Below are 25403 nucleotides of genomic sequence, written 5' to 3' on the forward strand. Positions count from 1 at the left end.
GAATTTATTATAAACATAAAAGTATGTACAAGTGATGAAAAAACATTCAAGTCAATACCCTTCATGAACATAGATGCAAAATCCTCAAAAAATAGAAACCAACAAGATCCATCAACATCCAAGTGGGATTTATCTGAGGAATTCAAGGTTGATTTGACATCCAGAAATGAATTAACATAACTATGTGATCACTTCAATTGACACAGAAGCAATCTAATACCTTTCAGTATAAAAACAATAAACCTTTGACAAAATTCAATATCCAATTATGATAAAAACCCTCCATAAAGCAGGCATAGAAGGAACATACCTCAATATAATAAAAGCCATATATGATAAACCCACAGTAAACATCATCCTCAATGGTGAAAAATTGAAAGCATTTCCCCTAAAGTCAGGAGGACAAGACAAGGATGCCCACTCTCACCACTACTATTCAACATAGTTTTGGAAGTTTTAGCCGTAGCAATCAGAGAAGAAAAATAAAAGGAATCCAGATTGGAAAAGAAGTAAAACTCACTGTTTGCAGATGACATGCTCCTCTACATAGAAAACCCTAAAGACTCCACCAGAAAATTACTAGAGCTAATCAATGAATATAGTAAAGCTGAAGGATATAAAATTAATACACAGAAATCCCTAGGATTCCTATACACTAACAATGAGAAAACAGATAAATTAAGGAAACAATTCCATTCACCATTGCAATGAAAAGAATAAAATACTTAGGAATAAATCTACCTAAAGAAACAAAAGACCTATATATGGACCTATATATAACTATAAAACACTGATGAAAGAAATCAAAGATGACATAAATAGATGGAGAAATATACCATGTTCATGGATCAGAAGAATCAATATAGTGAAAATGAGTATACTATCCAAAGCAATCTATAGAGTCAATGCAATCCCTATCAAGCTACCAATGGTATTTTTCAGAGAACTAGAACAAATAATTTCACAATTTGTATGGAAATACGAAAAACCTCGAATAGCCAAAGCAATCTTGAGAAAGAAGAATGGAACTGGAAGAATCAACCTGCCTGACTTCAGGCTATACTACAAAGCAACAGTCATCAATACAGTATGGTACTGGCACAAAGAGAAACATAGATCAATGGAACAAAATAGAAAGCCCAGAGATAAATCCACGCACCTATGGACACAGTATCTTTGACAAAGGAGGCAAGAATATACAATGGAGAAAAGACAATCTCTTTAACAAGTGGTGCTGAGAAAACTGGTCAACCACTTGTAAGAGAATGAAACTAAAACACTTTCTAATACCATACACAAAAATAAACTCAAAATGGATTAAAGATCTAAATGTAAGACCAGAAACTATAAAACTCCTAGAGGAAAACATAGGCAAACCACTCTGATGTAAATCAAAGCAGGATCCTCTCAGAGTAATGGAAATAAAAGCAAAAATAAACAAATGGGACCTAATTAAACTTAAAAGCTTAAAAGCTTTTGCACAACAAAGAAAACGGTAAGCAAGACAGCCTTCAGAATGGGAGAAAATAAGAGCAAATGAAGCAACTGACAAAAAATTAATCTCAAAAATATACAAGCAACTCCTGCAGCTCAATTCCAGAAAAATAAACGACCCAATCAAAAAATGGGCCAAAGAACTAAACATATTTCTCCAAAGAAGACATACAGATGGCTAACACACATGAAAAGATGCTCAACATCACTATCAGAGAAATGCAAATCAAAACCACAATGAGGTACCATCTTACGCCAGTCAGAATGGCTGCTATCAAAAAGTCTACAAACAATAAATGCTGGTGAAGGTGTGGAGAAAAGGGAACCCTTTGGTTCCCTTGTTGGTGGGAATGCAAACTAGTACAGCCACTATGGAGAACAGTGTGGAGATTCCTTAAAAAAAACTGGAAATATAACTGCCATACGACCCAGCAATCCCACTACTGGGCATACACACCGAGGAAACCAGAATTGAAAAAGACACGTATACCCCAATGTTCATCGCAGCACAGTTTACAACAGCCAGGACATGGAAGCAACCTGGATGTCCATTGGCAGACGAACGGATAAGAAAGCTGTGGTACATATACACAATGGAATATTACTCAGCTATTAAAAATAATGCATTTGAATCGGTTCTAATGAGGTGGATGAAACTGGAGCCTATAGAATGAAGTCAGTCAGAAAGAAAAACACCAATATATTAATGCATATATATGGAATTTAGAAAGATGGTAACGATGACCCTATATGAGAGATGGCAAAAGAGACACAGATGTAAAGAACAGACTTTTGGACTCTGTGGGAGAAGGCGAGGGTGGGGTAATTTGAGAGAATAGCATTGAAACATGTATATTATCACATGTGAAACAGATCGCCAGTCCAGGTTCGATGCATGAGACAGGGTGCTCAGGGCTGGTTGCACTGGGATGACCCTGAGGGATGGGAATGGGGAGGGAGGGTCAGGATGGGGAACACATGTACACCCATGGCTGATTCATGTGAGTGTATGGCAAAAACCACCACAGTATTATAATTAGCCTCCAATTAAAATTTCAAAAAAAAAAAAAAAAAACTGGAAAAATAAAAATAAAAACACTTACAAAGTGAAAACTTCCCAACCCTGATAAAGGGAATCAATGAAAAACTAATATACTTAATGGCCAAAGACTGAATGCTTTTCTCTACAATAAGCAATGAGACAAGGATGTTTGCCCTTGCCATTTCTGTATAACAATGTAATGGAGATGCTAGTCAAAGCATTTAGGCCAAGACAGGGAGATAGAAGATACCACACCCATGGATTCAACCAACAGTGGATCAAAAATATTCAGGGGGAAAAACATTTCAAGAAAATTTTAAAAAGCAAAACTTGAATTTGCCACGTGGGCAACCATTACCTTGTATCAGGTTGTTATGAGTAAACTAGAGATGATTTAAAGTATATGAGAAGATGTTCACAGGTAATACACCATTTTATATCAGGAACTTAAGCATCAGAGGATTTTGGTATCCATGGGGGCGGAGGGGTTGGTCCTAGAACCAATCCCTCTCAGACACTGAGGGACAACTGTACAAAAATAATTGAAATTCAGCACACTAACTATAAACACTGTAAATATTAAGAAAGAAGCTACACTTAGCATCAAAAGGGTAAAATTTAGCTAATGTATAAGACTTGTACACCAGAAACTAAAATAAAGTATCATAGAAAAAAATGAAATAGCTAAATGGACTGACAGCCATGTTCCTGGACCATGTTCATGGAAAACTCAATACCTTTGTGAGGATGGTAATACTCTCCAAATTGATCTACCGAGTCAACGTAGAATAAGAATACAAGCTGGCTTAGGGGAGGCGGGGGCAGAAACTGACAAGCTGATCCTAAATGGAATTGCAAGGAGCCCAGAATAGCAGTCATGAAAAAAACAAAGTTGGAGAAGTCATACTTCCCAAGTGCAAAACCTGTAAAGCCACGGTAATCAGGACTGTGTGGTCCTGGCTGAAGGACAGACAGAGATCAAGGAATAGAACTGAGTCCAGAAATAGATACAAGTCTGTGATCAGCTGATTTCTGATAAGAAGCCCAAGATAATTTCAATGGGGAAAATCTTTTTAACAAGTGGTGCTGGGACAATTGAATATCCATATCCCAAAGAATGAAATTGGTTTCATATGTCGAACTACATAATAAAAATTAAAATGGATTTAGAAAGAGCCAGAAGTATAAAACTCTTCAGTCATGTCTGACTCTCTAACCCCATGGACTGCATGAAACTCTTAGGAGAGAAAACACAGGACTAAATCTTCAGGATCAGGACTGAAGGTAGTGGCTTCATAAATAGTAAAAACAGAAGAAACAAAAGAAAAAATCTGAACTCCATCAAAATAAAAAACTTTTGCACTGTAAAACAGTACCACTGAGGGAGTGAATAGATAATCCAGAGAATGGAAGATGCAGAATCACCAAGGCCAAAGGAATGGAAATTTTCTAAAGCTTTTGTCTTTCCCTCCAAAGAAGTGTGTCCTTGTACGAGACAGCCCATCACATCCTGCCAATACAGCAAGTTACTACAGAAAGCACTTTGTCACTGTGACAGTGAAAACTGGCAAGCCATCTGAGTAGCTAAAGTGATTGGACAGAAAGGTGCAGCTGGAGGAGGAGCAGAGCAACCATGGAGCTGCTCAACGACTGCTTCTGCAAGACCACGCTGCAGGTGGGCCTGCCGTGTCCCCCTAACCCCAGGAGCGGCTCATGGCCCTGGTCGACAAAGTCAACACCACCTACTCTCAGTGGGTGTCTCTGTGTTTAGTTGACCACAAGACGTTATTCAGAGCCCCAAGAGCTTGTCCCTCAGTGAGTGCCAACCTGGCAACTCTACCTCACTCAATCCAAATGGGGCCAAGCCTCACCCTGTAGACGCTGGATCTATACACGTACCATCTTTATGGCCTGTGGCCCCAGCCTACAGCTGAGGATGACAGTGGCCCTGTGCCCTGCAGCAGTGAGTGACGTGGCAACACTGAGCCCGTCAGCATGATGGCGGTTGGATGCTGCCCAGAGCCTTCTCTCCAGCATCACAGGCCATGTCGTGCTCGGTGGTCTCAGCAGGGCCTGATGACCCCACCGTCACACCCTGATGGCTGGTGGCACTCACCTGGAGTTTGCGGAGCTGCTTGATCACTTCATCCCTTGCTTTGTTAGCTGTCTCGATTTGAGCCTCCAGGTCCTTCAGGTCTATTTCCATTTTCTTCTTCGAGGCAACAGCCAGGGCCCGCTGTTTCCGCTCATCCTCCAGCTCTGCCTCGAGCTCCCGCACCTGACAGGCAGTGTCAGGATACATCCGTCAGACCCAGTATCCTCACACAGAGAACAGGTCCATGGGGGCTTGGCTTACTCAGGAGGGGGTCTCTCTGCCTCCAAGCAGTTATTATTATTAGCAGCTGGATTTGTACAAAGAGATCGATAAACATCTCCACCTGGTACAAATCATTTCCACTGACTGTGGCGAGAGTGCGTAAGGAGGCAGAATCCCTGATCTCAAGCGCCTAGTCCAGGTGATGCAACGAGACTGGAAGGCACAAGACAAGCTCCTAAGGAAGCTCCCCCTCTTCCCCCGCACGGGGACACACCAGCCCCTGCAGACGGGCCCACGTGTTAACCGCATGGGCAAACAGCTTGGACGCACTCCCTCCAGCCCCAGTCAGCCCTGCTAATAAGCTGATTCAGAATTCCCAACTCACAGAAACTCATTTAATGTGTGCTGTTTTAAGTCACTAAGCTTGAGCTCATCTGTTATCTAGCAATAAATGACTAATAAAATGTTAGTGGACCAAAAATAAGTGTCCCAGATCCAAGACTTGATACCATGAACCCCAAGGGTATGTTAAAGTGAGTTGCTCAGTTGTGTCCGAGACTTTTTACAGTCCATGGAATTCTCCAGGCCAGAATACTGGAGTGGGCAGCCTTTCCCTTCGCCAGGGGATCTTCTCAACCCAGGGATTGAACCCAGGTCTCCTGCATTGCAGGTGAATTCTTTACCAGCTGAGCTATCAGGGAAGCCCTTGGAAATGTTTCACTTTAAAATTTTAAATTAGAAGTTTAAATGCACTCAGAAAAGTATATAAATTGTAACTGCCCAAGTAATGTTTTCAAATAACAAAAATGTAAATACCTAGAGTTTTCCCTTTAAAGAGTGGTTTAACGAGGACATGCAATCTGACCTTCAGAATATTCTGAATCACCTTGTCAGGTATATACTGATTCTTCCCTTTACTGACACTTGTAAGACTCCCAGAACTTGAACCTGACTACATGTCCCTGCATAACCCACTGGCTCTTAAGTAGTAATGATAATCTGAGAAATAGGAAATCAAAACCAATTATATTACATTTTAAAGATAAAGTTATATGACCCAATAAATTTCCTCCAGCTATTATGTTCCAATGCAAATATCACTGGCCCAAAACTGGTCTTTGAGCACAAACAAGGGCCCGTTCTGGGGGCCACACCTCTAATATCTACCTGTTTAATAAGCAGCCGCTTCTTTTCCTCGTTCTGCTCATCCCTGGTCTGCAAGTCTCTCTCGAACTGGGCCTTCATGGCTTGCATGTTGACCTCCAGGCGAAGCTTGGCATCTTCTGTAGCCTGGAGCTCATCTTCCAGCTCTTCCAGTTGGGTCCTCATTTCCTCCACCTGCTGCTCTAGGGCCCGTTTGGATTTCTCAAGTTCATGAACCTAGACCACAGGAAGAAGCACAGGTATGACCGTTGGAGGGACATGCATGGACAATAGTTCCTGTTATATAGCCAACCCCCCCAGGCATCTCCCCACCCCGACTCAGTCACTGCACTAGTTATCTCAGAGTGTACCATCTGAATGACAGACCTGACATCATGCACGCGTGCTCTACCATGGATCATGCAGCCGAGAGATCTCTAAAAGCTGATGACCAGTAAAAGAAGAGCATGGTGTCAGGGCAATGGCCTGCTGACTGGCCACTGGCCTGCGGTCTCACAGCACCTCCCTCTTGCTGTGGTGAAGATCATTTGTATTGAAAATGCACATGTGCAGATTTAAAAATATTAAGGTGTGTGAGTCCTAGGAAGCAGGGTACAGTGAGAAACAGGTTTGACCTTTCTCTGGATAGAGATCCCCACCATGTACACATTTACTAAGTTCTCTGTGCCCAGCACTGTGCTGGGTGCTCCCCGTCATGTTCCCTTTGATCTCAGAGACAACCCTCAGGCAGGCATGTGCAGGCACTATTATTATGTGTCCCTTTGGGGTTCATGGCCATGTCAGTTCTCCTGAGGACAGAAAACGCCTTAGGACATGAGGAGGCCTGTGTCTCTTGGGGCCTGGCACTTCATAGGCACAGAGGAAATGTTTTTGGAAAGAATGTGTGACTATCGTTTATTCTAGAGAAAACCAACAACGAACAAGATGGACTCAGTGCTGGGATTTTCTCTTTGCACTTTACTATGTAATCCTGGCCATTTCTATGCTAAGGAGCCCTTGTCCACTGGACTGTAGAAGACTCAGCAGGAAGGGCAGTCCCACATCCTTATTATATGGCCAGACGGCCCATGTCCCAGGAAAATGAGATTTTATTTTTAGAGAGGACTTTGTGTTTTTCAGAGCATATCTGTAGCAGCTTCATGAAATAGCTAAGTATCATGTCCAGTGGACACAAGAGAAAATGTGGAGAGGCTGAATGGAGCTGGGGGACAGTCTAACCCTGAACCTGGTTCCTACCCCCAGGCCTGGGTCCCCATCACTCTCCTCAAACCTCCAACACTAAGGGAGGGATGCAGGGTGAACAAACATCATGGCAGCATCGGGGAAGGCGTGTGCAGCTTGGGGATAAGGGGTCCCCCTGGTGCCTCTCCAGGTTCCCCACTCTGTGCAGGGTGGGGAACCCCACTACCTTCAATCTGAGGCAACTTCCGATACCACCCATGACCCAAGGACAAAGAAACACTCCACTCACAAGGCCGCCTGTGAGGATACAGGTTACGGTGGGGCGGGTCCATGAAAACCACGAGAATGCCCTGCCTGGCTTTGGCACAGGTAACCAGGAACAGACAGGAGAAAACCTGACAGCTCATCCCAGGAGACCCTGACCTGATAGGCTGAGACCGCCTCGTTCATGTCGCTCTGGGCTGGCCCTTCCCAGCCGCTGCCCCCACAGTGGCCTGGGCCATGGCACTCACGTTCTTGCCCACGTCGTCCTTGGAGCTCATGAGGTCCTCCATGTCCGCCCGCAGCTGCTTGTTCTGTCGCTCAGCCTCCTCCCTGGCCTCCAGGGCCTCCTCCAGGGCGCGGGCCAGGGACAGGGCTTTGGTCTCCTTCTCTCGGGCCTCTGCCTCTGCCCGGTCGCGCTCTTCTGCATAGCGGGCAGAGATGTTCTTCTCTTCTGCTAACAGCTACACAGGATGGCATCAGGAAACAGTAAAGATCAATGTTGGACTTCTCTCATGTGCTGCATGTCTGACTTATAATGGAGAATACCACTAGATCATGGGTGTTCTAGTTCCTCCTTTATGCTGGACTTTTTGCTACAGATACACCTAGTTTTAAATAAGGGATTATTTTAAACCCAAATGATGAAAGTTACAGCTGTACCGGGAGGAAACGTGGGGTGCTGGCCCTGGAGCCTGGGGTTGGGAGTGTGGGCCCCACCTGATCAAATTTCTTCTGCTTCTTCTCCAAGTTGGAGACGATCTGGCGCTGGTGGTCCAGGTCTACCAGCAGGTCATCCAGCTCCTGCTGCAGGCGGGTCTTGGTCTTCTCCAGCTTGTCATAGGCCAAGGCCTTCTCCTCCAGGCGCTGGCTCAGCACCTCAACATCCTTGAGGAGCTTCTTCTTGGCTTCTTCCAAACTTTCAATTGTCCCCAGGTCATCATCTACTTTCTTCTTGGTATCTGTCAACTAAAGGAAAAAAGATCAACATTAAAGAACTCACCTGGATTTCACATGTAAGGAAAAAAGGTAAAACTTGTTTTCATTATCTTGTGAGAAGAAATAAATCAATACTCTGTGACTCTGAGCAAATGAATCTTAGACCATAAACTTCTTCACTAATCATCTACACACAATGAATGGACTGGAACCTTGCATCTCCCAGCATTGTAACCAGCATAGGGTTAGTGTGTGATGAGGCTGAAGAAAACACACTTAAAGGGGTTTCACTTAGGACAAGGCCCACTTAACTGTCCCAAATGGAGCTGGAATCACCCAGCAGGACAGAGACATGACACACATGGAGGCCCACAGTCCCCACGGCCTTGCGCACCTGGGCCTGCAGGGCCTGCAGCTGTTTCTCCAGGCTCCTCCTGGCCTCCTCCTCTTCCTCCTGCTGCTCCTGGAGGCTGCTCCTCTCCTCCTCCAGCTGCCGGATCCGACTGCTCAGGTTTAGTTTCTGGCGCGTCTCCTCCTGAAGAAGCTCCTGTTCATTTTGATAGAAAGTCAGTACTCAGGTTACAGTCATCACCCAAACCACCATGTCCTTATTTAAAAAACAGAGTGTGAGGAATACCCAGTGATAATAAAAAGTGATTTTAAAACACACATGATCATTTAAACAGCGCCCTTAAAAACAAAAAAACCAAAACAGCGCCCTTAATACAAGAGTGCTTTAAACTTGTTCACTGGGGAATACCCTGGTGGTCCAGTGATTAGGACTTTGAGCTTTGTCATTGTCCAGGGCATGGGTTCCATCCCTGGTTGGGGAACTAAGATCCCCAAAATCAAGTGGTGGCCAAAAAAACACCACCACAAAATCAATTCTGTTCCCAAGCAATGGCAACACCACCCCCACAGGCCAGGGCCAGGGACCTGCAAGCTTCCCTTTCCCACATCCTTCACTTCTTGAATCCCTTCCTGCTGCTCTCAGGTCAGCAGAATGAGTCAAAAACCATCAGAAAACCATCTTATTTAACATGGCCAGCAATGCACAAGCGTACAACAGGACCACTGCCTGGTGAACCACACCCCAGGCAGTGCCCAAGTGGCTGGCCAGAGCCCCCTCCCAGGCGCCCACACAACCTACAGACAAGGAATCATGGGCTCTAGACACGAACTCAGAGGAGGGTGCCTGAGAGAGTTGAAAATAAAACAGGAAATCAGAAAGAGGTGATAAGAGGCCAGTTCTGGGACAAGTGTGTTTCACCAGCTCACAGATGATAGAAACAGGAGAGTTATGATGAACACCCTCCCCACCCCCAGAATACCTGTGTGTCTTGGAGCTGAGACTCCAGACCAGCTGCATCCTTAGCAAATTTAATACCCTTCTTCTCGGCTTCTTCTAGAAGAGTTGAGACATTATCCAGTTCATTCTGCAAGGAGGAATAAAAGATCAGACTCCCTTCAACAGTGGGCAGAGAGAAAAGAGTGGTGGTTCTGTTATGGAAAAACTGCATCTTTTTAACCAACCCAATAGTGTCCACAATCACGTGAGCAAAGGGACGGCACATGGAAGATGCAGCAGTCTTGGCCACAGAGGGTGGGGAAGGCTCTGGGCTGGCTGCCTGCAGCTCTACGCCCGATAACTGCCAGCTGAGTCCCAGAGGCAGTCGAGCTAGTCACGTCCTCATCTACCAGACTCATCCAGGGTGATGTGAGCTTTAAGTGGGAGAGCCAACACAAGCAGCCTAACGTGCTGGGGGCTGCCCATGTGCCCCTGAATGTCAGTCCCTGCCCGACACTGGGGGTGATGTCTGGGAACGGTTTCGGCCTACCTGTAACTTATTGGCTTTCTCAGCCAGCTCCACCCTGAGTCTGTCTCCCTCTGAGACCTTGGCGTGGAGCTCCTGGACCTGGGCATCCAGCTTCTTCCTCTTGTGCTCGGACTCAGCCTTGACCTGCTGCAGCACCTTTACCTCGCATGCCAGCTCCTTGTTGTCTGTCTCCAGGCCCTGCTTGTTCTTTTCCAGATTTGCTTTGAACTAGAAGAGGGAAGGAAAAACAGTTCACTAGCAGTTTTATAATGAAGGCCAGAGAGGGCGCTGCTCTGGTATCTGGAGAACTGTGCTGACACTGGGTGAGCCTGCAGCCCACATCTGTTGAATGAATGAATGAAAACACTTGTTCTGAGTGTGAAGATGTGTGTTGCGGGAACACACCACTCAGGACAGCAGATACAGATATGGGGGGATGGTGGGGGGGCAATTCTGGAAGCCAGCACGAGACATGGAAGTGGGAACAATGAACAGACGCAACACCCTAGTGGTGCCTGGGACAGATCAGAGGTGGGAGGGTGGGGGAGGCACCAGGTGAGCAAGGGCAGGACACCAGCTGTTGGCAGTTTTGCACTGAGTCATCAGGAGGAAGCAGGTGTTGGTGAGGAGACACTGAGGGGACCCAGACTGGAGACCAGAGCTGACCCACCCAGCTCAGGGGCGTCTGGCTCTCCCAGGCCAGCAGTGTGCTTTCAGAGCCCAGCCGCTGCCGTGCCCCGCGGCCCCCTACCCTCTTGGCCTGCTCCAGCTGCTCTGACAGCTCCTCCAGGGCGGTCGCATGCCTCTGCCTCATGTCCTGGATCTGAGCCTCGTGGCTCTTCGTTTCCTCCTCGAGAGCCTTCTTCAGCTCCGCCACTTCTTGTTCTCGTTTTGTACTACAGACATTTTGAGACAGACATTTAATTAGCTCAGAGTTAGTTGCATGATTAAATTACAGTTCTGCTTTTGTCTGAAATATGAGTGGGTTCTTCTGGCTATCTCACATGACGTTTTCCAGCAGGCTGGCATGTCCATCACTGTGAGCAGCTCTCTAGAAATGGGGCTTTCCAGTCACCCCTCCCCATGCGCCCTGCTGTTGTCCACCTGCACGCCTGTGCTCCTACCACAGGCTGGGTGGATTCTGACCACCGAGGTGTGGTTACTGCTCCACCTGCCGTTGTCTCCAGGAGGGAGAGGGGCGGCTGCGGGAAGGAGGATATGCCCCGCCCCCGCTCACCGCAGTTCCTGCTGGGCCGCCGTGGTGTCCAGCGTGTCCTCCAGCTCCGTCTTGAGTGCCTCCAGCTCCTCACTCAAGTCCCTCTTCTGCTTCTCTGCTTTGTTCCGTGAAGCCTTCTCAGATTCAAAGTCTTCCTGCAGCTCAGCTATCTGGGCCTGCAGCTCTCGCACGACTTTCAGGGCATTGTTCTTGTGCAGTGTCTCGTCGTCACCCCTGCGCAGGACACCCGGGCACGGGAGGCACTCAGAGCTGGCGCCTGGGGACTCTTCCCATAGGCGCCCCATCCCACACCCCTCCACCCTCAGTCGTGGCCCGGGCAGGGGCGGCTGTACCCAGGAGCGGCTCAGGGGCCCAGAGCTGCTATCAGAATGGGGCTCAGGTCCTATCCAAAGGGCTCACGGGCATGGAGAGGTAGGACCGTCTCACTTTAATGATTCTCGTGTTTAAGAAGCCCCTCTACTGAAGCCGCGCCACCACCTTCATCCCCTCCACCCCATGCTGCTTGTTCCTCCGGTGCACCTTTCTGCTCATGGGCAGGGTTCAGTGTAGGTGGAGCTCTGACTGGGGGAGGTGGGACGCTGACGCGTTACGGGGGTGGAGAGCTGTAGTTAGGGGTTCTAAGCAGTCACCTGCTAAGGGGCCAGAGACCAACAGCAATTGCAGAGAAGAATTTCTAAGATTTTCCTGATCATAATAAATTATAAACAGCTAAATATTAAGTTATCTTGATAAAGAAATGAAGTATTATAACTATATTTACACTATATGACTTCCATTCTATAACTGAACGGTTTAAGGACTGAACAGCAAACTATGCTAGATGCAGGAGGGAGGGATTTAATTCCTGAAAAGTGATTTCCTCGAAATGTACTGAAGCTATAATGTACAGAAACCAGAATATTTGATATGGTTAAAACCATTTGATCTGGTGTGGATTTCCAAGGATTTCATGATACGACTCATGATTTTTAAATATAAATACCAAGAAAGATTGATGAGCTTTTCTGGCTGCCTTGATACAAAGACTCCCAAGCTCCCCAGGTCTTTACATCACCCCAACAACCAGGAAGCCACCTGTCTAGTGCACACCTGGCCAGGGCGCCCTGCAGCTCCTCTTCTTTCTTGGCCACCTGGATCTTAAGCTCATCGATCTGCGCCTGGAGCTCGGCAATCTGGTCTTGCAGGTCCGTGGTCTCCCCGTCCAGTTTCCTTTTGGCCTTCTCCAGCTCCTGGCGAGTCTTCTCCTCCTTCTTTAAGCGCTCTTAGGACAAGATACAAGAAGCTCTTCAACACACTGAACATCACTCCATAGGGACACATTCAAAACATAGACTGGTTAAAGTCAAAAACAAGCCACTGTATTCTAAAGCCTGTTGCTGCCTTACCATCTGCGGGTAAGAATGATTTATGGGAAGAACCTCATACTGAGAATGAGGACAACAAAATCCCAAATATTTTCTAGAAACCACTTATTTCCTCCGGTTATAAAAGATCTGGGGACAGCAGGGTGATTGGAGCCACAGTCTTCCTCCCTCAGACACCTGTGTGCAGCTGCAAGTCAAAGGGAGGGTTTTCTGTGCTCTAACTTCCACCCTGATGTTTCTTTTGCAGAAGGCAACGATTCAGATTTTGCAAAAATCCTAGCATTTCCTGACATGACTTGGGCCATCCAAGTGAGACATTGCCAGTCTCCACATACTCTCCTTTCTCTGACCATTTCTGTGTCAGCAGTTGACCCTTTGTGAAGTGAGAACCAGGCACCTTAACACAACATTTAAACACATACAAGTTCAATGGCCTGCATGGCTCCAACTTGATTTAGATCCCAACTGTGTCCACCAAAGGGCAGTGTGTGTTACCACAGAAACTGACTTTAAAAAGTGAAAGTTAAAGATAATTTAGTGCCTTTCCATCATAAATATTAGTATTTGGTGACTAGGCAAATGACAATCCCATGTAAGAGGCCCAGTCTAGTAAACCCAAACTGATGAGCAGTCCTCATGTACATTTACTATTATGGCATGTTCTGATGTAAGTTATCTGGGCTTCCCTGATAGCTCAGTTGGTAAAGAATCCACCTACAATGCAGGAGACCCCAGTTTGATTCCTGTGTCGGGAAGATCTGGAGAAGATAGGCTACCCACTTTAGTATTCCTGGGCTTCCCTGGTGGCTCCACTGGTAAAAAAATCCACCCGCAATGTGGGAGACCTGGGTTTGATCCCTGGGTTGGGAAGGTCCCCAGGAGAAGGGAAAGGCTGCCCACTACAATATTCTGGCCTGGAGAATTCCATGGACAGTACAGTCCATTGGGTCGCAGAGTCAGACACCACTGAGCAACTTTCACTTCACTGAGATAAGTAAAATCTTAAAGGCTAATGTCATAGTCCTACAATTTCTCTAACCCCCAAACACACACCTTCTAAATCAGAGATCATCACTTCTTGCTTGTTCCTGATTTTGGCCAAGTTTTTAGCCTTTTCTTCCTCTTCAGCCAGCTGAGAGGAACATTCCGCAATGCGATCTTCCATGAGTTTCTTTTCCTGAACAAGAAAAACAGCTTCAGTAAAGGCATTCGAAATGACAACTGGATTTGACTGTTACTTAGCAAACAAGTATTAAAATATGGGCACTATGTCCTCCAGCAGACTGCATATTCCAAAAAAGGGTAGAAAAGGAAGGACCACTCGTTGTGGGACAACCCCCGGAGCTTGGCCTGCATAGCCCCGCAGCCAGTGCTTGATCAGTGACCACACAGAGGGGATCAAGGTGAGGGATCCACGTGCAGGTTAAAGTATCTCAGAGATTATGAGGCTGTCTGGTGCATTTAGAAAGTGAAATAGTTTCTGCCTTTAGACATCTATAGTCTGTAGTACAGACTATAAATCCAGAGAAACTTAAGAGAGTAAACTCAGTAAATGAAATCCCGAGAATTTCCTGTCTGAAGCCACCCTTGGTGAGAGCGTTGACATAAGTACTTTCCATATTCTCAAATCAGCTCTTCAATGGAAACACTCCCTTACTTTGATAAACTTGGAGTTCTGGTCCTCCAGAAGCAGAATCTCTTCTTCCATCTTCTTGATCTTGGCCTCCGCCGTCACCTTCTCCAGCTGCAGCTTCTGGCGAGCCCCCTCCTCCTCATCCAGCTGCTCCTCCAGGTCCTGGTGAAGAAGCCATGCAGTCAGTGTTTCCCTGCTTCCTCCACGAGACTCCGTACACACCACCCATCAAGGAGTTCAGGTCACAACAAAACACCAAGCTTTGATTTTCAAAATAGCAGGGAGATTTTTTAAAATGTAAAATGTAATTATGTGAAGCAGACACTTGTATCCACCATAGGTTAAGTACAAAGTGGATCAATCCTTCTAGAAGCCAGCATGGGAAAAGCAGCTGCTCTGAAAAAGAACATTTCTTTTAAAAGGCAATTTCAGGAAAAGTCAGATGTGACTTTTAAAAAACCTGTAGCGAAGTATTATTTATCATATCGAGGAGCTATGAACATACCTAAAGTCTTGGTAATTAAAAGTGGGTGTATTTGTAAAATGGAATAACATATAGTAATTATACAACTCATATTTTAGAATAGTTAACACAGGGAAATATGAATAATGTAGTAAAACTATATCTAACACATACTTACCTCATTAATCAGAGATGTATTTATATGTATTTGGATACCCAAATGTTACCAACCAGAGTGTTTCACTCATATCCATTTACATAACAAATCACCGGCCACAAATGTTAGTTTATGCAAAAATCATTGTCAGTGATGTGTTGATTTATTCTACTATGTATGTTTGGCCGATAGAGAAGAGAAAGAGAACTCAAACAACAACAGAAACAGTACAGGTCGCCGAGGAAGGGCTGTCTCAGGCCATGTCAGGTTCACAGCGTGAATGCATCGCCAAACTGGGTGGGATTCCAGCATTCACGCACAGTTTTACTGCAATGGCTTCTCTTCATTTCATACTTTACCTTAGTGTAGCTAATAAACATGTGTCTCAGAATAGGATTCGACATAATTGCTGAAGTTTGTCACGACTGGTTTTGGAATGAAACCTTGGCACTAGATTAACTACTGTGAAAAACTTCAAGCACACAGTAAGCTGACAGTAGCATGGTGACCTTGACACAGATGCATCAGCCACACTGAGTAAAACAGTACCACTGAAATGAGCACACTCTCCAACAAAGAGAAGATGGGAACTGTCGATAATACTGCCAGAATGCACCACTGTTGGTGAATATTACTCTAGAACTTCTGCTTCAGTTCAGTTCAGTCGCTCAGTAGTGTCCGACTCTTTGCGACCCCATGAATCACAGCACGCCAGGCCTCCCTGTCCATCACCAACTCCCGGGGTTTACCCAAACTCATGTCCATTGAGTCGGTGATGCCATCCAGCCATCTCATTCTCTTTCGTCCCCGTCTCCTCCCGCCCCCAATCCCTCCCAGCATCAAAGTCTTTTCCAGTGAGTCAACTCGTCGCATGAGGAGGTCAAAGTATTGGAGTTTCAGCTTTAGCATCAGTCCTTCCAATGAGCACCCAGGATTGATCTCCCTTAGAGCTTCTTCATAGTCCCTTATAAAATCATTTGTAAGTTATATATACTTTTAGTTAGAGCTTATTGTGTATATTCTTTTACAACTCTATTATGTTATTAATACCCATAAAAACAAACATCTTTTTAATTTAAAACTGTATATTACCATTAAGAATCCCCCATTGTTAGATAATAAGTAGGCTTCCATTGATTTGTGGTTAGAATAAAGTCCTAGAACTAGAATTGCTGGATTAACGTGTACTGTTTTACAGTTTTTATGTTACTCTGCCAACTTACTAGAGGATGCTTGAAAGCTGTCTGTGTTGAAGAGTGGAGAGAGTTTGGATAAATTACTGTATTGGGTATTTGCCAAGGAAACAAAATGGTCTCTTCCGTGGCTTTGAGAAATGTATGAATTGTTTGTGCTTTGCAAAGATAACCTATGTGATGGGAAAAAATTAAGGGAGAGACCTAGAAGAAAGCAAGTCTGGCCCTAGACCCGTGAAAAGTGGTGTTAGATATAGACGCACTGACGCTCAAGGACATACTGCATAGGCTGGGGTGAGGTTCAGGGAGAAAAAGCAGTGGGTGAGCTGCAGGGTACAGGCATAGTTACTGCTGTCTCTATCAGTAGTCTGTGTATTCAGTCAGAGAGAGCTCTGCTTCATGTGAGGGCAGCTCAGTCTCTGTAAGGAAGTAGCTACCAGGGACTTCCCTGATGGTCCACTTGCTAAGACCCCACACTCCCAATTCAGGGGGCCTGGGTTCAATCCCTGCTCAGGGAACCAGATCCTGCATGCCACAACTAACACCTAGTGCAGCCAAATAAATAAAGCAGCTACCAGAAAGGGCGGCTCTGTGGCTTATTCTGATTCCTGGCCACCTCCTGCATCAGCACTGAGCATTTCTTACGACCAAACCACCTCGCAGGTGCCTCACTAATGACTGGAGAGAGCAGTGGAATTAATTGTATTAATGGTAATACAAAGGACAACCTCAGCCCCCACAAGCCCTGGGATGTTTCTCCTCCGAATCACTTTGCATCCTGTAAGGTGTTAATAAGAACCTAAGGGAAAAAAAAAAAAGAGTCCCATTCAAAAGAACAAATCAATGTTTGAAGGAACAAAGTACGTGTGTGGTTCGAATGCTAGTCATCTTTTAAGAGTGAGGACTTATCACTTAGGCTCCTCTTGCTCCTCAGTGGACATGAGAATTCAAACCCACAACCATCTATTCACTCAACGGATACACTTGGAAAATCCAGACTGGAATCCTATAAGAGAACAGTTATTGATACCTGAATGTGTGCTTGCATTTTCTTCTTTTCATTTTGGAGGATTTGGTTTCTTTCTTCTTCTTCTTCTACCCTAGACTCCAAGTCGTGGAGAATCTCTTCTAATTCCTGCTTCTTAGCAGCAAGTCTGGCCCTCATCTCCTCTGCTTCAGCAAAAAGCTCGGTCTCCGCCTGCAGCTGCTCTGCCAGGATATTCTTCTCCTCCAGCAGCTGCAATCACAACAAAGTGCCCACTGCTGTGACTGGCTGGTTAGCACGAGGGACGGTCACTGGAGGGACCGCAGTGGTCAGGGCACGTCACCAAAGAAACCCAGGGTTAAACACATATAACATCAAGTCCAACACTTTCAAAATATGTCTTCAGTGCAACCAAAATAAGCTGAATGAAAACATTCTGGGTTTTTTTTGTTGTTTCAAGTTATCCTGAATAATACACATTAAATTCATGCTATTTTAAGAACTCCTGTTCTTACTATTAAGGTAATTCACAAAAGGGCCAAGGAATTGGAGGGAAATACTATCCAAATGCTATCAAGGTGGCACAAAGACAGTGACTATACACACACACACACACACACACACATACATACATGTATATTCTGGCCTCTATTGTTACAGTTTTGGGCCCTGAACACATCAGTCCTGTCATTTCAACCACAAACACTTCCCAAGTCTCTGCTCTGTCCATGGAGCACAGTTCCTAAGAAAAGGATGTGAACTCATGACCACTGTGGCTGGAGAAGAGGCAGGTGGGGGCCTTGAACGATCTCATCCTTTTTCTTTTTTCTGTTTCTCTTGTGAGCCACAGAAGGTGACAATACTGGGAGGAGTCTCACAGGTGTTAAAAACACACTTGAGGGCAAATGTGATCACCTGTGTGTCAGAGAGTGACAGAGGCAAACATGCAGGAAAGCTGATTCCTGTGTATAGAAATCCCAGTACATGGCCTAGGCTGTCTGCTACCTCTCTGTTCAAACGGCTGTGCTTTGGAAAGGAGTGGAAAATACACATGAAGTAAGACACTGTTTACTGATAATTCACTGGGTGTTTCCTACCAGCAGGAATGAGCATCTTCACGCAGGGCCATGTGGGAGCTGGTGAGCCGTACCTGTTGGTGCTTCCTCTCCATCTCCTCCAGCTCCCCTTCCACCTTTGTCTGCTTCTCCTTCACCTTCAGCAGCTCTTCATCTTTGGCCTGGAGCTCCTCCTCCTGGCGAGTGACTTGTAGGAGTGGTTTCACCTAGGACAACATTGCATACCCAATGCTGCATCCCCGCTCCTCCCCAGGGCTCCTCCTGGCCCCACCTGCCATCCGGGGAGCCAGGCGCCCACCTTGGTGAAGACGCGCCACCACTGCCAGTGCCGCAGCTTCAGGTACGCAGCACAGTTGCGCTGCAGCACCTTCAGGGCGCTCAGCTGCTGCTGCTTCTTGGCGAAGGCCCTGAAGAAGAGGAGGGAAAACTGGTTCAAGAAACCCTGTTTGTTTCTTGCTTATTAACGACATTCACCTCTCCCAGCTTTGGAGGCTGAAGGCCAAGCCGTAGTCCCAGCAGATTCTCGGTGTGAGGACCCACTTCCTCACCGACAGCTGTCTTCTCGCTGTCACTGCACATGGTGGAGGGACAAGGAAGCTCTCTGGGGTCTCACTCACAAGGGCACTAATCCCATTCATGAGGGTCCTACCTTCATGCGCTAATCACCCCTAAGCTCCCCCACCCCAAAACACTATCCCTCTGGGGATTAGATTCCAACCTAGGAACTTGAGGGACATATCCAGTCTATGGCAAATAAGAGAGAACTGTGTTAGACAGCTGTTGTCATGGCTAGAGGTAAATGATCCAGGAGGGCTGGGCTGGTGGTCAGGGATGTGATGACATCCCCGCTGGATCACTGGCCTACTCAGCCGACTTCGGCATGTGTCACAGGACCTGGCACTTGGTTCACAGATGCGGTCCAAAACATCACCTGCCAACTACCTCCATACACGTGTGTGTCCGTGTTGGTCTGAACAAGGTTCTACTGCCCTTCCCTGTGCTGTGCTCATCACTCCTCTGTTACTCTTTTCTTTTTGGATCTGTCACAGGAGAAACATTCCTCTCTCTAAGAATGTGTTTTCTGCTTACTTGCCTCCCAGACCCAGAGGACAGGGACCTCCCGCCTCACACGCCTTTGAATTATTTCTAGCACAAAACACATCTCAGCACAAGCTCACACTTCAAGCATTTAGTTCATGAGTTCATGATTTTCTACTCACTTTCTGGCTAAATAACCCCTGCAAACAGCCTGGAAGAAGATAATGATGTCGGTAATTTTTAAATCTCGTTCTTCCTCTAAGTGTGCCAGGACTCCAGCTCTGAAAAATATCTTGCTCTGTCCAATTCTGTACAAGTTTGGGTCCAATTCTAAAGCCCGGATCTAAAAGAGAAAGTGTCTGCTTATTATTTTTGCTATAGGAAAGATTGTATCAACAGTCCTCGAACCATAAAAATCCAGGAGAGCTCACCATTCGTTCACAAGCCTGTTTGCCATCCATGAAACCCTTAGGGATAGCATTTGGAGTGAGGATCTCGTATCTGTAAAAAAGCAGCCAAAAAGCCTTTTATCAAAATCTGTGGAAATGTTCACCTACTAATGATGAGTTCTGCTTTCTCTAAGAGGCAATAATATGATGGGCAATTGTGTCAAATTAAGAGTAAAGAAATGACCAGATAAATGGAGGTTTTCTGCAGATCTAGTTTCTATTTCTTATAAGAAGTGGCAAAGTGAAAATGCAGTGAATTCCCAGGTCAGAGACCATATTTAAGTAGTTGTGGCAGAGAAGAATCAAAAACATGGTGATGAGAAAACCTTTTGTTTTTGTTTTTCATTTCCTATAAAATATCCACATCCTTAAGATGCAAGGAGAATCTGACTCTGCATGTTCAGTCACTGTCAGCTTGTAGGCACTTACCAGATAACAGAAAAGGCTGTGAGAGCACCATTCAGAGGCCTCTGTTTAGAACATGAGGAAGTATTGGGGTGACTCAGAACAGTGCTGGGCTGGGCGCACACATGCTCACTGACCTGCACGCTCAAGGCCCATGCATTTACTGTGTGTGGGTTATTCTCCAAGAAAATGTTAGTAGAAAGACAGTGACTATATATATGTTTTCAATATTTATTTGGCTGCGCTGGGTCTTAGTTGTGGCATGTAGATTCTCTTTCTTGCAGTACGTGGGATCTAGTTCCCTGACCTGGGATCGAACCCAAGTCCTCTGCATTGAGAGCATGGAGTCTTAGCCACTGGACCACCAGGGAAGTCCCGGTCTCAGACAATGACTGTATTAAAAGATGAATGCTGGCTACATGAACAGTTTTCTGGAAGCCAGTTACTATGTTTCCTTTTCTCCTATGGATGAAAAGTGAAACTCTACCAGCCCATTTATCATACAGTGGGGCCATGATAAGGGTTTCCCTGAAAACCTGTAAGGACTGGAACACATTTTCAATTGGTTTCTCTCTGGAACAGTGGGAGGAAAGGCTACTCTTCAACCTACAGTCCTGTTTATTTTATGGAACAACAAACGCTGTCACACTTGGAAACTTGATTTCCAGGAGAAAAAAGGCAAACCAGATTATTTAACAAAATTACATTAACAGACTCTTAAAATAACTGCAGCCCATCATATGTTTTCATCCATTTCTACTGCACCTTATCTTCTCCCTCTTGTCTTTAATTCTCCTTTTCTGATCTCTCCTATTACTATTCTATTTTAGTAAGAGGACTGTAAGTACACACACATGGGCACACACAGCATGAAAAATACAAACCTACACACATACATACACATAAACAGATAAATTCATTGAAGAAAGACAGAAACATCCCAAAACGCTTTCAGGAGTCACACCTGAGTAATTCTTATTTACCTTTTACATGTTTAAAACATTTCCTAAAAGGAACATACATTATTCATATATTTAAAAAAAAAACATTATGTTTAAATCCTAGGTAGAACCATCTGAATGAGTGAACTGAACGTTCTCAGTTCTCAGTATTTCCTCACAACTGCCTCTGTACCCCAAGGACAGGAGCTGTCTGTGCTGCACCCACAGAAGTTATTGGCATCCTGCCCCTCTGCAAAGCAGGCAGTCGATGTTCCTGACCGACGAGAAAGATAATGACGACGACGACCCTCTTCCTTTGTAAAAAGAAAACAGAGACTCTCCAGGGAACAAGGAAAAGTCTTTCCTTATCATCACACTGTTGGACATTCAGGTAAGCACAGGTCAAGGTGAGCAATACCTCTGTCTGAATTCCTGGAAAACAATCCGGTTGGGGAACCCCTGGCGGCAGATGCGGATCCCTTCCAGGACACCATTGCAGCGGAGTTGATCCAGCACCAGGTGTGGGTCCAGTTTCCCAGCCTAATCAAGCAGACGACAGTGTCAGAGCCTCATCTCTGAGCCGGCCCAGATCCGTCTCCAGTGGCAGCACCCGCTCTGAAACACATACCCGCTTCTCGTGATTCGGGATGATGCAGCGCACGAAGTTTGGGTTGGTGTTCCGGAGCGTCGCCATCAGCTTGGTGAGCGATTCTTTGTAGAGCTGCCCGACGGTGCGGAACATGCCCTTCTTGGTTTTATAGGCAGAGCCAAATGCCGTCTCCGTCATCCCCGTGACCTGATCCAGACCCACGATCCGATCCACTGGTGGAAATAAGAGAGACAAGGGAAAAGAAGTCAGACCTAACTCTTTAGCAGGGAAAGAAAAGACAGGGTGAAAGTGCGGCAGCACAAGCTTTGTGGGACAAATGAGAGGAGATGCCATAGAGGTAAGGCAGTCAGCATATTCAGACACTGCACAAGCCGTGAACTGACAGCCACACACTTCCAGGGAGGAGACGGTAGTGCTTTGTACCACATACCAGCAGGTGCCTTCCGCTGCGCTAGTGTTAGGAACTCACTGTCTCTGATAACATTTGCCTGTTACATATACAATTATTTGGTAAATGAAAGGTCATCGGCTGGCATTGCTAATACAAACTGACACTGTAAATCTCAAAATAGGAAATGGCTTCTAAAAACTGTACATTAAAACTTATGACTGTACAAAGCAAATCCACTGAGTGAATATGCTCCAGTTAAGGGGCCAGAGTCATTTCTTATTGGTCGTTTGATTGCCAATGAGAAAAGCCAACAAACGCAAGAAGGTTACAGCAAATCAGCTCAGATTTTCAGGGATGAGTAAGCTTCAGCTCTCTCTTCAAAGCACCAGGACATGCATGAAAGGGCCAGAATGCAGCATCGGAAGGCTCTTCTGGAATCAGTGCCTGAGCTGAGTTCAACGAGGACTAAACCACTCAGACATGATGCTCTTATGAAAGCAGCCGTCAGCGTCCACTGTCCACGTAGACCCACTGCTTCAAGTGACAGGCTCACACGCGAGAGCCTGGCAAGTGGGCCAGCTGCCCGCCAAATGCTTGGTGCCTAATATGCTCTCATTTAAAAACATCTAATGAAAGAATAAAACACTCAACTGAAATAATATTTTGAAAAAAAATCAAAATATCAGTTGCACTAGCCTCATCATCACTCTCTATGACACTGTCGGTCCGCTGTTTCTTTCATGTGTTCTCTAGGGCAGAGAGCATGCAGGGACCTGGCACCACGTGAAGTGCGCCCAAGTCACGCAGGCCTGCTGTGGAAGGCGCGGGAAAGGTGGATGGTGCCTGCACATGCCGGGATGGTGAACCTGTGTACCCTGCCTGCTTCGTCTCCCCAGAGCCGAGCCTCTCTCGGGCGGTTCCCACATGTGCCACTCATCCTCATCCTTCCTCTTCTGTCAACCGGCTTCCAGGCTTCCCTCCTTCCCAGCCTTATGCAACTCCGGCCCAGGGCTTATCTCACTTGACCCTGGTCCATTTAAAACGCCTGCTGGCATCACAGCAGCACTCTAGGAAGCCTCCATCCCTGGCTGCTTTGTGAACTGTGATCCCCGCCGTCTCCCGGCCCTCTACCCACCTAACTACTGCACTCTCCGTGATGACCTGACTGCTGCTGCTTTCTGTGTCTCACGGTGCTCACTAGGGGCCCAAACTCCGCTCACCTGAAATCCTTTCGAGACTAAGGCAGGACACAAGTGCATTTGACCTTCTGCCTTCCTCAAGCCTCAGTCTCCTCCTGGGCGTCTCATTTATGCCTTGAACTCATTTATACCTGACTACCCAGCGCCAGTCACCAAACACCTATGCTCTCATGTCTACCAGGTCACAAAGTGCCTCCCAACATCTGATTTTCCTCAGGATCACCTCCCTCTAACCCAGCACAATGTCTGGCACATAACCTGCTTGATACACATATGTGAGCAAATAAATGCAGTACAAATTAAATGCTTTCAGAACTATAACTAGTGAGAAACGCATCAAAAGAAAACAAGATGCTATAAAGGATGGGCGGTTAGAGATCTCCTTAGGATATTACGTTTAATGCCTGAAGAGTAAGGAGAGATCATTGCATGCAGGCAGTGAGAACAGCAGGTGTGAAGACCAGGGCCAGGAGGAAGTCAAAGAAGCTGGTGCTGGTGAGACATCAGGAGCGAGGAGGCGAGGACATGCCCACAGTAAGGATGGACTGGGAAGGGGTCAGCAAGATGACAGGGACCCATGTCGAAGTCCAGGCTCTAAGAGACATGATGGGAGCCTGAACTTGTGAGATCATGGAGGAGATGGAAGAGGAAGAGGATTCCAGATGTACTTTGGTAGGAGAACTGACTTGCTCTTCGGATGAACTTGACACGGAGAATCAGGCAGAGGGCCAGGGCAAGAATTCCTGGGATCTGGGCTTGAGCAGGTGAGTGGCTGGTGGTACCACGGGAAAGATGATGAGAGAAAGGGGTTCTATGGGAGGGGAGACGGACCCAAGCTCTATGTAAGTCTGCGTGACACTGAGCGGAGATGTTGAGTGGACAGCGGAACACTGCCGTCTGCAGGTAAGTAAGTAGGTCTGAGGGAGAGAAGGCAGGTTTGGGAGGTGCTGACTTTCAGGTAGGGTTTAAAGTTACAGGGCTGGATGAGCCCCTTAAAGGATGAATGAATAGAGACAGGGGTGCTGGGCAAGCCCCAAGGGGCCGGAGCAAGGAGGAGCTGGTGAAGGGGGAGGAGAAGGGGCTGGCAGAAGAGGGGAGCTGAGGTCAAAGTCCTAAACTTCAGCACATGCTCCCTGTCTCTCCTCCTGGGCAGATGTGGCCACTGGTGACTCCAGCCAGAAGCCCAGAGTCAGCGTCAACGCCCCTCCCATGTCCAGCCTCTGATTTACTGGAACCTCAAGGCAGACTACCAGAGTCTTTGCCCTGGTCTGTGTGACGACACCCTTCCTGGCTCCTTCCCTCCCATTTCATCCTCCCACCCCTGCAGCCACACTGTGCTTTCCACTCAGACCTTTAGTTCCAGTGTCATGATTAATAAGATATTTCTAAAACTAAACAAGCTACTTGTTCCTAGACTTAAAATTCTATTTCTCCTACAGCCTGTAGGATGTGGTTCAAGTAGCCCCAATGGGAGAGTACACGGTGAAGAACTCCACCCAGACAAACTCCTGCCAGCCACAAGCTGTGTGATCTTGGGTCAAGTCACCCAGCTTCTCCAAGCCTCAGTTTGTTTCTCTGTACAATGGAGCCAAGGAACCCCGCCCCCCAAGCAGGGGTTCCCAGCAAACTCATAAAGGCTTTTAAGTCTCCATTCCTCTCCCACCACCTCTTTTTAGGCTCCAACATCCACCTGCCTCCAGACTAAACAGGCCACTCCCTCCTCTAACCTTCCAATCACAGATCCCATACTCTGGGACAAACCTTCCACTCTGTTTCATGGATATTTCCACTGGACTGAGCTTCTGGGAATGTCTCTTCAGCACTGAACACACAAGGGGTCCTGAGAGCTGATCCCCAGTGTCCCTGGGCCCCTCTGATCACCAGCTCAGACAGCTGCTTCTGCCCACCCCACAGCTCGATGTTGGTCTAAGCAGGGTCCCTGGTGCACGGTAATTTTTTTTAAACAAATATCCACTGAATGAACACAAAATGATCCATAGGAACAAGTCATGCCCACAATAAGAGAAGGAGCACCACGTGGACTCT

General features: G+C 46.3%; 1 protein-coding gene across 3 annotated transcripts in view; it reads right to left on the reverse strand.

Annotated features, from left to right (window-relative positions):
* Positions 1-25403, reverse strand: part of MYH10 (myosin heavy chain 10) — a 121513-nt gene that overhangs the window by 6822 nt on the left and 89288 nt on the right. For all 3 annotated transcript variants that reach the window (XM_055406721.2, XM_055406712.2, XM_055406732.2), the window contains exons 16-34: positions 21786-21979; positions 21576-21697; positions 19794-19863; positions 19545-19705; positions 18623-18731; positions 18399-18530; positions 17294-17500; positions 14475-14612; positions 13871-13994; positions 12543-12714; positions 11454-11666; positions 10968-11112; positions 10238-10444; positions 9731-9835; positions 8794-8946; positions 8181-8429; positions 7712-7924; positions 6021-6233; positions 4653-4814 (exon numbers count right to left, since the gene is read on the reverse strand). In XM_055406721.2, the coding sequence (XP_055262696.1) occupies positions 4653-4814; positions 6021-6233; positions 7712-7924; positions 8181-8429; positions 8794-8946; positions 9731-9835; positions 10238-10444; positions 10968-11112; positions 11454-11666; positions 12543-12714; positions 13871-13994; positions 14475-14612; positions 17294-17500; positions 18399-18530; positions 18623-18731; positions 19545-19705; positions 19794-19863; positions 21576-21697; positions 21786-21979 (3089 nt within the window). The remainder of the gene's footprint in view (positions 1-4652; positions 4815-6020; positions 6234-7711; positions 7925-8180; positions 8430-8793; positions 8947-9730; positions 9836-10237; positions 10445-10967; positions 11113-11453; positions 11667-12542; positions 12715-13870; positions 13995-14474; positions 14613-17293; positions 17501-18398; positions 18531-18622; positions 18732-19544; positions 19706-19793; positions 19864-21575; positions 21698-21785; positions 21980-25403) is intronic.

Source organism: Moschus berezovskii, chromosome 20, assembly GCF_049115385.1.
Source record: "Moschus berezovskii isolate FMDL1 chromosome 20, NW_MosBer_1.0, whole genome shotgun sequence".
In the NCBI taxonomy this organism is placed as follows: Eukaryota; Metazoa; Chordata; class Mammalia; order Artiodactyla; family Moschidae; genus Moschus; species Moschus berezovskii.